This window comes from Desmodus rotundus, chromosome 3 (assembly GCF_022682495.2).
Source record: "Desmodus rotundus isolate HL8 chromosome 3, HLdesRot8A.1, whole genome shotgun sequence".
NCBI lineage: Eukaryota > Metazoa > Chordata > Mammalia > Chiroptera > Phyllostomidae > Desmodus > Desmodus rotundus.
In genome coordinates, this window is record NC_071389.1 from 96,713,699 (window position 1) to 96,728,918 (window position 15,220).

Consider the following 15,220-nt stretch of genomic DNA (forward strand, 5'->3'; position numbering starts at 1 on the left):
CATATCATCCAGGACTTTTGTGTGTTGGGAGTTTTTTCATTACTCCTTCAATTTTGTCAGTTGTTATTGGTCTATTCAGGATTTTTAATTCTTCCTGACTCACCTTTGGAAGACTGTATGTTTCTAGAAACTTATCCATTCCACCTAGGTTTTCCAATTTCTTGTCATATAATTGTTCATAGTAATTTCTTATAATTGCTTGCATTTCTGTCATATCAGTTGTTACTTCACCTGTTTCATTTCTGATTTTATTTATTTGGGTCCTCTCTTTTTTTCATAAATCTGTTTAAAGGCTCATCAATTTTGTTTATCTTTTCAAAGAATCAGCTCCTGGTTTCATTGATCATCTGTATTGTTTTTTAGCCTCTATGTCATTAATTGCTACTCTGATTTTGATTATTTCCTTCATTCTAGTTGCTCTGGGCTGTTGTTTTTCTAGTCTTTTTAGGTGTAGGCTTAGATTGTTGATTGAGATTTTTCTTGCCTCTTGAGGAAGGCCTGTAGTGCTATGACCTTCCCTCTCAGGACTGCTTTTTCTGTGTTCCATAGATTTTGGGTCGCTGTATGTTCAGTTTCAATTGTTTCCAGGTATTTATTGATCTCCTTCTTGATCTCATTGATAATCAATTCATTATTTAATAACATGCTATTTAGTCTCCAAATATTTGAGTATTTTTGACTGTTTTTATTAAGGTTGGTATCTAATTTTATGCCATTGTGATCTGAGAAATTCCTTGACATGATTTCAATCTTCTTGAATTTGTTAACTTGTTTTGTGACCTAACATGTGGTCTATCTTTGAGAATAATTTATGTGTACTTGAGAAGAATGTACATTCTGCTGCTTTGGGATAGAGTATTCTGTAAATATCAATTAAATCCACTTGATCTAGTGTGTCATTTGATGTCATGATTTCCTTGTTGATTTGTGGTCTGGATGATCTACCCAATTATGACAGTGGGGTGTTATAAACCCCTATTATGACAGTATTACAGTTGATCTCTTCCTTAATGTCCACCAAGATTTTATTTATTTATTTAGGTTTTCCTGTATGGGATGCATATATGTTTACAAGGGTTATATTCTCTTGTTGATTGGTCCTTTTAGTATTATGTAGTGACCCTCTTTGTCTCTTTTTATGGACTTTGTTTCGAAGTCTATTTTGTCAGATATACATATTGCTACTCCAATTTTTTTTTCGTTTCCATTTGCATGGAGTATTTTCATCCATCCCTTTATTCTCGGCCTGTGGAAATATTTCATTCTGATGTGAGTCTCTTGTAGACAGCATATATATGGGTCATGTTTTCTTATCCATTCAGCTAGTCTACATTTTTTGATTGGAGCATTTACTCCATTTACATTTATGGTTATTATAGATAGGTACTTATTCACTGACATTTTAATATTCTACCTCTCTCTCTCTCGCTCTCTCTCTCTTTCTTCTTCTCCTTCTTAATGAACATCCTTTAACATTTCTTGCAGTGCTGGTTTGATGGTAATGGACTCTTTTAGTCTTTTTTATGTTCATCTGGGAAGATCTTTACTTGGCTTTCAATTTTAAACAATAGTCTTGCTGTGTATAACAACCTAGGTTGCATGTTCTTTTGGCCTGTAGTGTTTCTATTGAGAAATCAGCTGACATCCTTATGGGAACTCACTTGTATGTAACTCTCTCGCTGCCTTCGAAATTCTCTCCTTGTCCTGGCTTGTTGCCATTTAATTGTGATATGGCTTGGTGTACATCTCTTTTGGTTCATCTTGATTGAGACTCTCGGTACTTCCTGGACTTGTGTGACCTTTTCCCTTATCAGGCTAGGGAAGTTTCCTGACATTATTTCTTCAAACAGGTTCTCTATCCCTTGCTCACACTCATCTCCTTCTGGCACCCTTTTGATGCAGATGTTGCAGTTGATGCTGTCTCAAAGGTCCTTTACACTTTCCTCATTTCTCGTGTCTTTTAATTTTCATTCTCTCTTTGGGCAGATACTGTTATCTTGTCCTGTAATTTGCTGATTCAAGCCTCTGCTTCATCTAACCTACTGTTAATTCCTTCAAGTAAATTCCTCATATCAGATATTGTAGTCTTCATTTCTGACTGGTTCTTGTTTATGGTTTCTACGTCCCTTTTAATGATTACTGTCTCTTTATTTAAGTTCTCACTGAGATCATCCATTCTTCCCCTAAGGTCCTCGGGCATCCTTATTAACCATTATTTTAAACTCTGCATCTGGCATTTGGGTTGCTTTCATTTCACTTACTTCTTTCAAATCTTTTTGTGGGGATTTCTGTTGTTCTTTTGTTTGGGACATTTTTTCTTTGTTGCCCCATTTGATCACTGTGTATTGGGTAGGTGTGTTATGTCTTCCAAACTGCTTTGATAGTTTTATGATAAAGGTGTCTTGCTGGAGTCAGTGGCACAATTCTTCAGAACATCTGAACTCCATGGTCCAGGAATATACCTACCACAGGAGCATCCCTCCTGTTATAGTTGAGTCTTGAATGTTTTTGGCTCTTTTGTGGATAGAGTTATCCCTTCAGGCTGGGAAACTGTAAGGGTAAACTTCAACCTCCATGTGTGAGACGCTGTGCAGGGGTTACCCTTTCATGTAGTGTTGTTCCCAGCAGGGCCTGGACCCTGCAAAAGTCCCCCTTCAGGTGTACTGATTGTGTGGTTATTTGGTTTGAGCTTTGGTGTGGGCTGAAGCCCCCCACTTGTTTTGTTGGTTCAGATACAGGTCACTGTCAAATGTTGTATGTGACTGGCCCTGGGCTACCTGTCTGCAGCTACCACACTGTTTACTGTTTGTGTCTGTGTCTACTGGACCTGTGTGTGCCTGTGAGGAGCTAATCTATGTATGAGAGCAAGCTTTTTCCTGCTTGGTGATGGTGGCATCTCTGCATAAGACTCAAAGCTCCCTGAAGTCTGCCTCCACCTTTGAGCCATTATGCCCCTCCATGAGGCTACCCGGTCTCCCTGCTGAGCCTTTTGATGAGAGACTGCAGGCTGAGCCCAGTCCTGTTGAGAAAAGGGTAGTGGTTTTCCCACTTGTGAGTGTCACAATCTGTAGGCCACACTCAGTGACAGGAGAGTAACCCCTGCTCAAAGCCAACCCCTTTAGTCTGTGCCAGAGACCTCAGCACTTGCTTCCTCTAGGGGGCATACTGCTGATTCAGGATGGGTACATTCAGCTTTCCCCTTTGCAGCAGGAATCTCAGCAGCTATGGACTTCAGGGGATAGATCAAAAGAGCCTCCCACTGGGGCTGATGCCCGACCAGCATGCAGGTGGAGGCTAAGCTCTCCATCTCATTCCAAGACCTCAGTTGGAGGCTAAAATTTCTGTCCATTCCCAGGCAGTAGCCTCCAAGGAATGAGTATTATTTCTTATTAGTAACACTTATGAAACAATCTTAGATGCTTTACAAACATTCTAATCCTCATTTTAAAAACCAGCAAGATAGGTGATATTAGTTTTTACTTTTCAGGTCAAGGGTTTGTGGTTCGGAAATATTAAGAAAATTGTATAGGGTCACACATTCATTCCCTAGCTGTAATCTCAGCCAGACCAGTGCTTTTATTCTGTTATGGAATACATACTTTAAACAATGATGTTTTCAGATAAATTTTGAAGTAAACTTTCAGTGAATATTGAATCCACTTGGATACCTACAGGAGGTAAGACATTCCAGATGGGTTTGGTTTCAGACTCCTCTGTCTTTCTTTCAAAGCCACTCTCTGCCTTTGAGCTGAGGGAGTGGCCTCAGGCCACACTCATTGGAGCTTATCTTAAAGGCTTTGTCTTTAGATTGGATGGCCAACAGCAGAAAGTTCAGCACCTGGGCTCCTCCTAGAACCAGCTTTTTGTGGTACCATTTGGTTGCAAATGGTCTAGTTGGGTCATAATGACTTCATAGGGACCTCAGTCTCAACAGCAGACCTAAAGCTAAAGGACATGCTGTCCCGACTCCCAGCATGCCAAAGGTCCCTGCCAGAGCCTGGTTAGATCCACCCTGCCTTTGAACTAATATACCCACAAAAGCAACCCACAGCTGTCTGACATCAATTCGAATAATGCATGTTTCAGAGCTCTCTGGCTTATTCCCCTTGTACAATTCTCTCTTAATCAACCAACGCTCAGTGGTGCTCCCTCCTCACATGCAGTATGTACAATAAACTGGCGCAGGGTAGGCATCTGGGAGTAAGGTTTTCACATCTGGGAGGTATGCAGCAGTCACACTAGGAGGAACTGGCATGGAAATACTCCTAAACATCTGGGCCTCAGCTTCAGATTTCAAAGTGACTCTTCTGCTTGCACAACTTTACAATTTTGGTATTTGTCAAATGCTTATGTTTTGCTTAATCTGAATTTAGACTAGGATTTCACTCTCACTCTCAGTATCACCACAGTGGGTTTGCATCTTAAAAGGAGGTTGTTTATTTTTTTGTGTTTGGGTTTTTTTGCATACAGAAATTTATACCGCTCATGCTTTAGTGAAATAGGGTAGTAAGAATCATTACTAGCCGTCTTCTCCACTTTGCAACACCTGCCTTCAGTTCAAATGCAGGTTTTACCATGCACTGTGGCTTTGCTCAGTAAAGGTGGCAAACCTGCCCAAGGCCCCTCCGTTCTCATGCCTAGTGAGATGCTACTGACCATATTCATCTTTCCTCTTGACTCAGACTCCAGTTATTTGCCTCCATTAGAAAAATAAACACCAGCCAGATGGGGTTGTTCCTATGTCCTAGGCAGAAATATATTTGGTGAAATGTTTCTTCTCCAAGGGCAGGCATCCCTCTTATTTTAACATGTAACTAATATTGTGCATTTGAAATCATTTAAACATTAGTCAGTTTTCTTTTCCCAGGGACAGCAATTCACAGAAACCAAAGAGGACCGTCTGATGATCTTGTACCTTAGAAGGGGGATTAAAACAGAGGAGTTGAAGCCTAGCATAAACTTACCATAACTGAGTCCTTACTGCAGCCTGGACCACACAACACACTTCTCTCTGACCCAGTGAGCTTGAGGTACCCGGGGGAGAGGTGTCCTTCCTAGGACTGAGGTAGAGAAATTCCTCACTGAGGTCCAATAGATGAAGAGAGAGTAAGAACTTCAACTCTCCTCCCACTGCCCCTTCTCTCTTGGAATTAACTCCCCAGATCTGGGAGTGGAGTCAGTAAAGAATGCTGACCATGGGTAGGAGGCAACACAGAACCACCATCAGCTCATAAACTATAACCAGGGTTTCAACCTTGCCAAGAAAGTACATCCAAGTCGGAGGTGCAGCTATGATCTCCTGGACCCCACAGATTAAAAACACAAAATGAAAACAAGTCCACACAAAAGCTGTGCACAGATGTTCATAGCAGCTTTACTCATACTGGCTACTTGGAAGCAACCAAAATGTCCTTCAGTAGGTGAATGGATAAATAAACATCCACATAATGGAATATTATCCAGCATTAAAAACAAATAAGCTGTCAAGCCAAGGAAATAGATGAAGAAATCTTACACACATATCAGCAAATGAAAGAAGTGAATCTGAAAGGCTATATACTGTAGGACTGCAATTCCATCACATTCTAAAATGACAAAACTATGGAAACAGTCAAAAGGTTAGAGGTTTCCAGGAATTGGGGCAGGAGGAGAAAGAGATGAATCTGCAGAGCACAGACGATTTTTAAGGCAGTGAAACTGCTCTGTATGAGACTATAATGATGGGTACATGTCATTTATACCTTTGTCCAGACCCATGGAGTGTATGTACAATATCAAAAGTGAAACATGATGTAAACTATGGACTTTGGGTGATATGACATGTTACTGTAGGTTCATCGATTTTAAGAAATGTTCCTCTCTGGTGGGGGATGTTGATATGGGGGATGTGCATGTGGAAGCAGGAGGTATAGGAGAAGTCTCTCTACCCTCCTCCCAGCTTTGCTATGAACCTGATTTTCACAGTGTAATAACCTTAACCCAGCTACTCTTCTCCCTTCTGAGACTGATGAAGTGCCTCATGACTGCTGACACTGAGGAATCATCTCCAACTCCTCATGACAATTTGCAGGAGATTCCTCTTGGTAAATCTGATTTCTCATGGTTTACAGATGGTTCATACTTAAATAATGAAAATGCTGAGTACTGTTCTGGTTAGGCCATTATAACCCCTTTGAAGATGCTGAAGCAGGATCTTTGCTTTTGGCTACTTCAACACAGCAGGACAAATTATACAAGGTGGGGGGAAAGTAGGTTTCCAGTTGTTCATATGGAAAATACAGTAATTAAAATAGAAGAATAAACTCTGTGATAAACCTACTTTGCCCACCCTGTATGCCCTCACTTGATCTTGCATTTTAACAAAGGATAAAACCATCAACATTTATACTTGACTATAGATATACCTTTGGAGTAGTTGATGACTTTGGAATGTTATAGAATCAACATAGTTTTCTTACCTCCAATGGAGATAAAATTCAAAATGATCCATATGTTCAGGAATTATTGAATGCTATATTTTTACCTTATGCTTTAGCTATTATTAAGGTCCCAGGACATTCTAAGCTTGAATCTCTGGAAGCTAAAGGAAATCACCTGTTGACATTTCTGCTAAGAATGCTGCCCTTAAAAGGCATCAGCAGTAGTCAAAACTCTGTCATGGCCCCAAAAGATGTTTCCCCAGTTGACAGCCTATAAAAACTGTCCAGAGAAGCCCAATAATTCGCTTCAGATATACAAAAACAAAATTGGAAATCCAACAATAGCTTGGTTTGATAAGAAGAGAAAATTGTGCAGCCCAATCCTACTAGAATCTCTAAAATTTCCACTCCTGACTACTGTACATGCATTAAACCACTGGTCCACTGACAAAATGACAACATTCATGAATCAATATTCGTGGGGGTGATATTAACAAGGCTGAGAAAGATGCCTACCTTAATTGTCCCAACTGTCCAAAGGACAACCCAAGCAAGCCTGACCACACTGACCCTGCACGTTTTAAATTGCATAACACCCATTTGAAGTTTTGGCAAATACAGTGACCCTGTCTCATGGATATGAGTATGTTTTAGTCATGATGTGTATGTTTTCTTACTGGATTGAAGCTTTGTCTTGTAGACATGCTAATGACTCTGTAGTGGATGAGATTATTCCTACCTGGGGGAATCCTCTCAAAGTCTATAGTGATGGAGGAACATATTATACTGGTCATGTGCTACAACTGTGTGCTGCTTGGCAACATTTTCACTTGCTTACCATCCTTAATCTTCATGTTTAGTTGAACATACTAATGGCATTATTAAGATTCAATTGGCAAAATTCGTAAAAACTCTTCAAATACCTTGGCCAAAAGCACTGCTATTAGTCCTTTTAAATCTTAGGTCCACGGCTTTTGGGACTCAAGCTTTCAACTTTCAAGATGCCCCATGCATTTGGGTCTTGCTTCTTTTAATCTACACCTGATAAAGGAGACACATTTCAATACTGTAAAGGGTTCTAGTGAAGATGATCATGCTCCCTGGCTGGGGTGGTTCAGTGGACTGAGCACTGGCCTGTGAACTGAAAGGGCGCCAGTTTGATACCCAGTCAGGCACATGCCTGGGCTGTGGGCCAGGTCCTTGGCTGGGGGCATGCAAGAGGCAACCAATTGATGTTTCTCTTGCATATTGATTTTTCTCTCCCTCTCCTCCTCCCTCCTTTCCCCTTCCACTAAAAATATTAATAAATAAAATCTAAAAAGAAAGAAAAGAATAATCATGCTTTGGTACAACAATCTTATCACAGTGTCCTCCAAGGAAATGAAATACATAAAATCCATACCCTACAACTGGAAATTTTGTTTACTGGAAAAGACATGTCAAAAAAAGATTCCCTCCATTTGCATGAAACACCTTTTTCCATTCCTTTATTTTTAGTCTGTGTGTCTCTTTCATTCTGAGATGGGTCTCTTATAGACACCATACATGCGGGACTTGTTTTCTTATCCATTCAGCTACCCTCTGTTTTTTGATTGAAGCTTTTAAGCCATTTACATTTAAAGTGATTACTGATAGTATGTATTCATTACCATTTTATTTTTATACCTATGTTCACCTGTTTTTTCCCCTTCTTCTTATTAAAGAAGATACTTTAACATTTCTTATAATACTAATTTGGTGGTAATGAATTACTTTAGTGTTTTTATTATCTGGGAAGCTCTTTAATTCTCCTTTAATTTTAAATGATAGCTTTGTTGGGTAAAGTTGTCTTAGTTGTAGGTCTTTGCTTTTCATTACTTTGAATATTTCATACCAATCTCTTCTGGTCTGAAATGTTTTTGTTGAGAAATCAACTTACAGTCTGACCGGAGCTCCCTTGTAGGTTACTAACTGCCTTTCTCTTGCTGCTTTTAAGATTCTCTTTTTGTCTTAATCTTTGACATTTTAATTATGATGTGTCTTGGTGTAGTCCTCTTTGGTCCATTTTGTTTGAAACATTGTGCTCCCTGGGCTTGTATGGCTTTTTCCTTCACCTGGTTAGGGAAATTTTTGTCACTTTTCCTTCAAATAGGTTCTCAATCCCTTGCTCTCTCTCTCTTCTCCTTCTGTACCCCAGTGATGTGGATATTGTTATGCTTCATGTTGTCCCATAAACCCCTTAAACTGTCCTCACCTTTTAAAATTCTTTTTTGTCTTTGCTGCTCTGATTGGGTGTTTTCTTCTCCTCTGTCTTTCAAATCACTGATTTGATCCTCTGCTTCATGTAAACTACTGTTTATTGCTTCTGAGTTCCATATAGTGTAGTCTTCATTTTCATCAGTTCTTTTTTTATGTTTTTTATGTCCTTTTCAAGCTGTTGAAGTTCTCACTAAGTTCCTTGAACTTCCTTATAACCATTATTTAAAATTCTGTTTTTTCCCTTCTTCTTGTTAAAGAAGATGCTTTAACATTTCTTGTAATACTAGTTTGGTGGTAATGAACTACTTTAGTGTTTTCTTATTTAGCATTTTTCTGGTAAATTGCTTGCCGCCAATTCATTTAACTTTTTCTGGGTATTTCTCCTATTCTTTCATTAAAGGGATCAATTCAATAAGAGGATATAACCCTTGTAAATATTTGTGTACCCACTAAAGGAGCACCTAAATATATAAAACAAATCTTGACGGACATAAAGAGAGAGATCAATAGTAATACAGTCAAATACAGTCAGAGTAGGGGATTTTAGCATTGCATTGACATCAGTGGACAAATCTTCAAGACAGAAACTCAACAAGGAAACAGCAGCCTTAAATGACACACTTTTTTGGATCAGATGGGTTTAATTGATATCTTCAGAGCATTTCAGCCCAGAGCAGCAGGACATACATTCTTCTCAAGTACACATGGAATATTTTCTAGGCTACACCACATGTTATGACACAAAGTAAGTGTCAACAAATTACAAACAAACCGAAATATATATCAAACATCTTCTCTGACCATAACAGTATGAAACTAAAAATCATTCATAAGACAAAAATTGAAAAAATACACAAATACACAGAGGCTAAACATCACGTTACTAAACAGTGAATGGGTTAGCAATGACATCAAGGAAGAAATCAAAAGATACCTTAAAACAAATGAAAATGAGAACACAACAATCCAAAATCTATGACACAGTAAAAGCAGTCCTAGGAGGGGAATTCGTAGCATTACAGGCTTACCACAAGAAACAAGAAAAATCTCAAAAAGGCAATCTAACTTTACACTTGAATAAACTATAAAAAGAAAACAAACTAAGCCCAAAGTGAGTAGAAGAAAGGAAATAATAAAAATCATAGAAGAACTATACAAAATAAAGAGTCTAAAAATAAAAAAGATCAATGAAACCAAGAGCTGGTTCTTTAAAAAGATAAACAAGATTGACAATCCTTTAACCAGACTCATCAAGAAAAAAACAGACAGAGGGACCAAACTTAAAAATCAAAAATGAAAGAGGAGAGAACCAAGATGGTGGCGTAGGTAGACACACTGCGCGCCTCCTCGCACAACCAGAACTGACAGAGAATCGAGCTGCAAGGGGGTCCGACACTAAGGAAATAAAAAATAAACATTCATCCACACCAGTCGGAGGGGCGGAGACGGGCACCGGGGTGGAGAGGACTCACGTGGCTGTGGTGGGACTCAGACTGGCGGAGTGTGGGACAAACGGCGCAGGCAGTACAAGCACTACCAGACCCTGCAGCCCCACATTCACGCACAGATAAACCCAGAGGGCCGGATTCAGAGTGGCGGAGAACGGGGCAGGCAGAGCTGTGGGTAGCACCCCACAGCCCCACATTCACTCACAGATAAACCGGGCGAACGGAGGGGAGCGAGGCAGACTGCGCAACCCAGGGCTCCAGCTTGGGGGGGGGGGGGGGCGGGGGTCGATAAAGCCTCAAACCTCTGATTGAAAACACCCGTGGGGGTTGGGGCGGCAGCAGGAGAGACTCCCTGCCTCACCGGAGAGGTCCTTGGAGAGACCCACAGGGGCCTAGAGTGTGCACAGGCCCACCCACTCGGGAACCAGCACCAGAGGGGCCCAGTTTGATTGTGGGTATGGGAGTGAAAGATTGAAATCCAGAGGAGAGTGAGGCGGACGCCATTGCTCCCTCTCGGCCCCTCCCACACGTACAGCGTCACAGCGCAGCAACCAGCGTTACCCCGCCCCAGGGAACACCTAAGGCTCCGCCCCTTAAAGTAACAGACACACCAAGACCAAAAAAAAAAAAAAATGTCCCAAATGACAGAACACTTCAAAGCTCCAGAAAAAATACAACTAAGCGAGGAAGAGATAGCCAACCTATCGGATGCACAGTTCAAAACACTGGTTATCAAGATGCTCACAGAATTGGTTGAATCTATTTGAAAACCAGATGAAAAAATGAAGCCTATGCTAAGAGAAACAAAGGAAAATGTACAGGGAACCAATAGTGATGCAAAGAAAACTGGGACACAAATCAACGGTGTGGACCAGAAGGAAGAAAGAAACATCCAACCAGAAAAGAATGAAGAAACAAGAACTCAGAAAAATGAGGAGAGGCTTAGGAACCTCCAGGACATCTCGAAATGTTCCAACATCCGAATTATAGGGGTGCCAGAAGGAGAAGAGGAAGAACAAAAAATTGAAAACTTATTTGAACAAATAATGAAGGAGAACTTCCCTAATCTGGCAAAGGAAATGGACTTCCGAGAAGACCAGGAAGCTCAGAGAGTCCCAAAGAAGCTAGACCCAAGGAGGAACACACCAAGGCACATCATCATTACATTACCCAAGATTAAACGCAAGGACCTACATCCAAGATTACTGTATCCAGCAAAGCTATCATTTAGAATGGAAGGGAAGATAAAGTGCTTCTCAGATAAGGTCAAGTTAAAGGAGTTCATCATCACCAAGCCCTTACTATATGAAATGTTAAAGGGAGTTACCTAAGAAAAAGAAGATAAAAAATAGGAACAGTAAAAATTACAGTAAACTCACAGTTATTAACGACCACACCTAAAACAAAAACAAGAGCAAACTAGGCAAACAACTAGAACAGGAACAGAACCATAGAGATGGAGATCACATGGAGGGGTGTCAATAGGGGAGTGGGAGGGGGAGAGGGGGGGAAAGGTACAGAGAATAAATAGGTTAGATGATAGGTAGAAAATAGACAGGGGGAGGGTAAAAGTAGTGTAGGAAATGTAGAAGCCAAAGAACTTGTAAGTATGACCCATGGACATGAACTATAGGGGGGGAATGTGGGAGGGAGGGGGTGGGCAGGATGGAGTGGAGTGGGGGGGGAATGGGACAACTGTAATAGCATAATCAAGAAATATATTTTAAAAAAACAAAAAATATATATTATATGCTAATTTAAAAAAATCAGAAAATCTGAATAGATCAATAACAACTAATGAAATTGAAGCAGTAATGAAAAAACTCCCAGCACACAAAAATCTTGGACCATATGGCTTCACAGGTGAATTTTACCAGTCATTCAAAGAAGAATTAACACCTATCCTTCTTAAACTATTTCAAAAAATTCAAGAAAAAGGAAGACTTCCAAGATCTTTTTATGAGGTCAGCATTATCCGAATTCCAAAACAAGGTAAAAATACTACAAAGAAAGAAAATTAGAAGCCAGTATCCCTGATAACCACAGATGCTAAAACCCTCAACAAATAATTAGCAAACCTGATCCAGTAATACATTAAGAAAATCACACACTACAATCAAATGGAATTTATTACTGAGATGCAAAGTTGGTACAATATGCACAAATCAATAAACGTGATACACCACATAAAAATGGGTAAAAACCACATGAGGACATTAACAGATGCAGAGAGCATTTGATAAAATCCAGCGCCCATTTATGATAAAAGCCCTTAACAAAGTGGGAATAAAGGGAACAGACCTCAACATAATACAGACCATATATGACAAACCCACAGCCAAAATCGAACTCAACAGGCAAAAAAATAAATATGTTTCCCCTAAGATCAGGAATTAGACAGGGATGTCCACTTTCACCACTCTTATGTAACATAGTACTGGAAGTCCTACCACAGCAATCACACAAGGAGGAGATATAAAAGGCATCCAGATTGGAAATAAAGAAGTAAAACTGTCATTATTTGCAGATGATATGATACTGTACATAGAGAACTTTAAAGATTCTGCCCATATGTTATCGGAATGGATAAAGCAGCAGGATATAAAATATTCAGAAATTGGTTGCATTTTAATACACCTATAATGAACTACAAGAAAGGGAAAGTTAAAAAACAACTCCATTTATAATTGCATGAAAGATACCTAGGAATAAATTTAACCAAGGATGTAAAAGACCTGTATGTGGAAAATTATAAGACACTGAAGAAAGAAATGGAAGAAGATACAAATAAGTGTTAAGTATATACTGTTTTGTCCATACTACCAAAAGCCAACTATAGATTCAATGCAATTCCCATTAAAATACCAATGGCATATTTCACAGAACTAGAACAAATATTGCAAAAATTTATATGGAACCACAAAAGACCCTGAATAGTCACAGCAATCTTGAGAAAGAACAAATTGGGAGGAATCATGCTACCTGATATCAAACTATACTACAAACCCATAGTAATCAAAACAGCATTGTACTGACATAAAAACAGACATATAGATCAATGGAAGAAAACAGAGATCTGAGAAATCAGCCCATGCCTTTATCATCAGTTAATATTTAACAAAGGAGGCAAGAACATAATGGGTTAAAGAAAGTCTATTCAATAAATGATGTTGGGAAAACTGGACAGATACATGCAAAAAAATGGAACTAGACCACCTTATTACATCATATGCAAGAATAAACTCAAAATGGATTAAACATTTAAATGTTAGACTCAAAACCATAAAAATCCTAGAAGGAAACATGGACAGTAAAAATCTCAGACATTCTCATAGCAATATTAAAAGAAAGAAAAGAAAAAATAAATCAGGCTACATCAAACTAAGAAGTTTTTGCAAAGCAAAGGAAATCATCAACAAAATGAAAAGACAACCTGCTGAATGGGAGAACATAGGGGTTAATATCCAAAATTTATAAAGAGCTTATACAACTCCTCACCAAGAATACAAACAATCCAATTAAAAATGAACAAAGGACATGAATAGACAGACACTTCTATTCTTCAAAGCAGACATACAGATAGCCAATAGACTTATGAAAAGATGCTTAACACCACTAATCATCAGAGAGATGCAAATTAAAACCACATGGAGCTATCACCTCACTCCTACAAGAATGGCTACCATCAATAAATCAACAAACAACAAGTGCTGGTGAGAATGTGGAGAAAAGGGAACCCTTGTGCATTGTTGGTAGGAATGCAGATTGGTGCAGGCACTGTGGAAAGCAGTATGGAGTTACCTCAAAAAATTAAAAATGAAACTGTTGTATGACCCAGGGATTTCACTTCTGAGACTATATCCTAAGAATCCTGAAACAGTGATTAGAAAGAATATAAGCAACCCTATGTTCTCTGCAGCACTATTTATTTATTTAGCCAAGATTTAGAAGCAGCCCTGGCTGATGTGGCTCAGTGGATTGAGTGCTGGCCTATGAACCAAAGGATCTCCGGTTTGATTCCCAGTGAAGGCATATGCCTGGGTTGTGGGCCAGGTCCCCAGTAGGGGACACACGAGAAGTACCAACACATTGATGTTTCTCTCCCTGTCTTTCTCCCTCCCTTCCCCTCTCTCTAAAAACAAAATAAATAAATAAATAAAATCTTAAAAAAAAAGATTTGGAAGCAGCCTAAGCACCCATCAGTAGATTAGTGAATAAAAAAGCTGTAATACATTTACACAATGGAATACTACTCAGCTATAAAAGAGATGGAAATCTTTTGTGCCAGAATGGATGGACCTAGACAGTATTATGTTAAGTGAAATAAACCAAAGAAAGATAAATACCATATGATTTCACTCTTACGTGGAATGGGACAAAAGAAACAAACAAACAAAACAGAAACAGACCCACAGATACAGAAAACAGACTGACAGCTTTAAGAGGGGAGGGAGTGAGGGGGCTGGTGAAATAGGTGAAGGAATTAAGCAAAACAAAACAAAAAATTCCCAGACACAGACAACAGAGGGTAAAGGGGGGATAAATGGTGACAGAAGACTTTCCTTTGGGTTTGGAGCAAACAATACAATATACAGATGATGTGTTATAGAATTGTACCCTTGAAACCTATATAATTTTGTTAACCAATATCATCACCCCAATACATTCAGTAAATTTGTTTAAAAAAGAATTTGAACAACAACAAAAAGAGGATTCCCTTCAGCCTTCCTGGAAGGGCCCTTTTCAGTCCTGCTGACTAACCACTGTGCTGTTAGATTCCAGGGAGCAGACCCAGGATACGTGCGCCACATCTAAAGAAGGCAGCATACCCTGCCTGGACCTGCACATGGTCTCATGACCTCAAAGTGAAGCTGTCAAAACTAAAGCAGGTGACTGCTGAAGGAAACAAATTGCCAAAATGACTGAATCAGGTCTGTACAATTCTTTTCTTACTATTAATTCTTATTTCATTTTTTCTCTTTTCCTTAAAAGGGACATGCCTTTTTTCATACATCCTAAGCTACTGTGAATAGAGAGAACCTTTGAATCCAACATCAAGAACTTTGATCTTTCCAAAATGATAATGGCCTTTGTCCCATTATCTACAGGTTTGAG

General features: G+C 39.3%; 1 protein-coding gene across 5 annotated transcripts in view; it reads right to left on the reverse strand.

Moving 5' to 3' along the window:
* The window catches only part of SH3RF3 (SH3 domain containing ring finger 3), a 399,165-nt gene that overhangs the window by 250,858 nt on the left and 133,087 nt on the right, over positions 1–15,220 (reverse strand). The window contains exon 2 of one of the 5 annotated variants that reach the window (XM_053920591.1): positions 4,965–5,060. The exons of the other annotated variants lie outside the window; for them this stretch is intronic. Coding sequence (XP_053776566.1) covers positions 4,965–4,967 — 3 coding nt within the window. The 5' untranslated portion in view covers positions 4,968–5,060. The remainder of the gene's footprint in view (positions 1–4,964; positions 5,061–15,220) is intronic. 5 annotated transcript variants of the gene reach the window in all.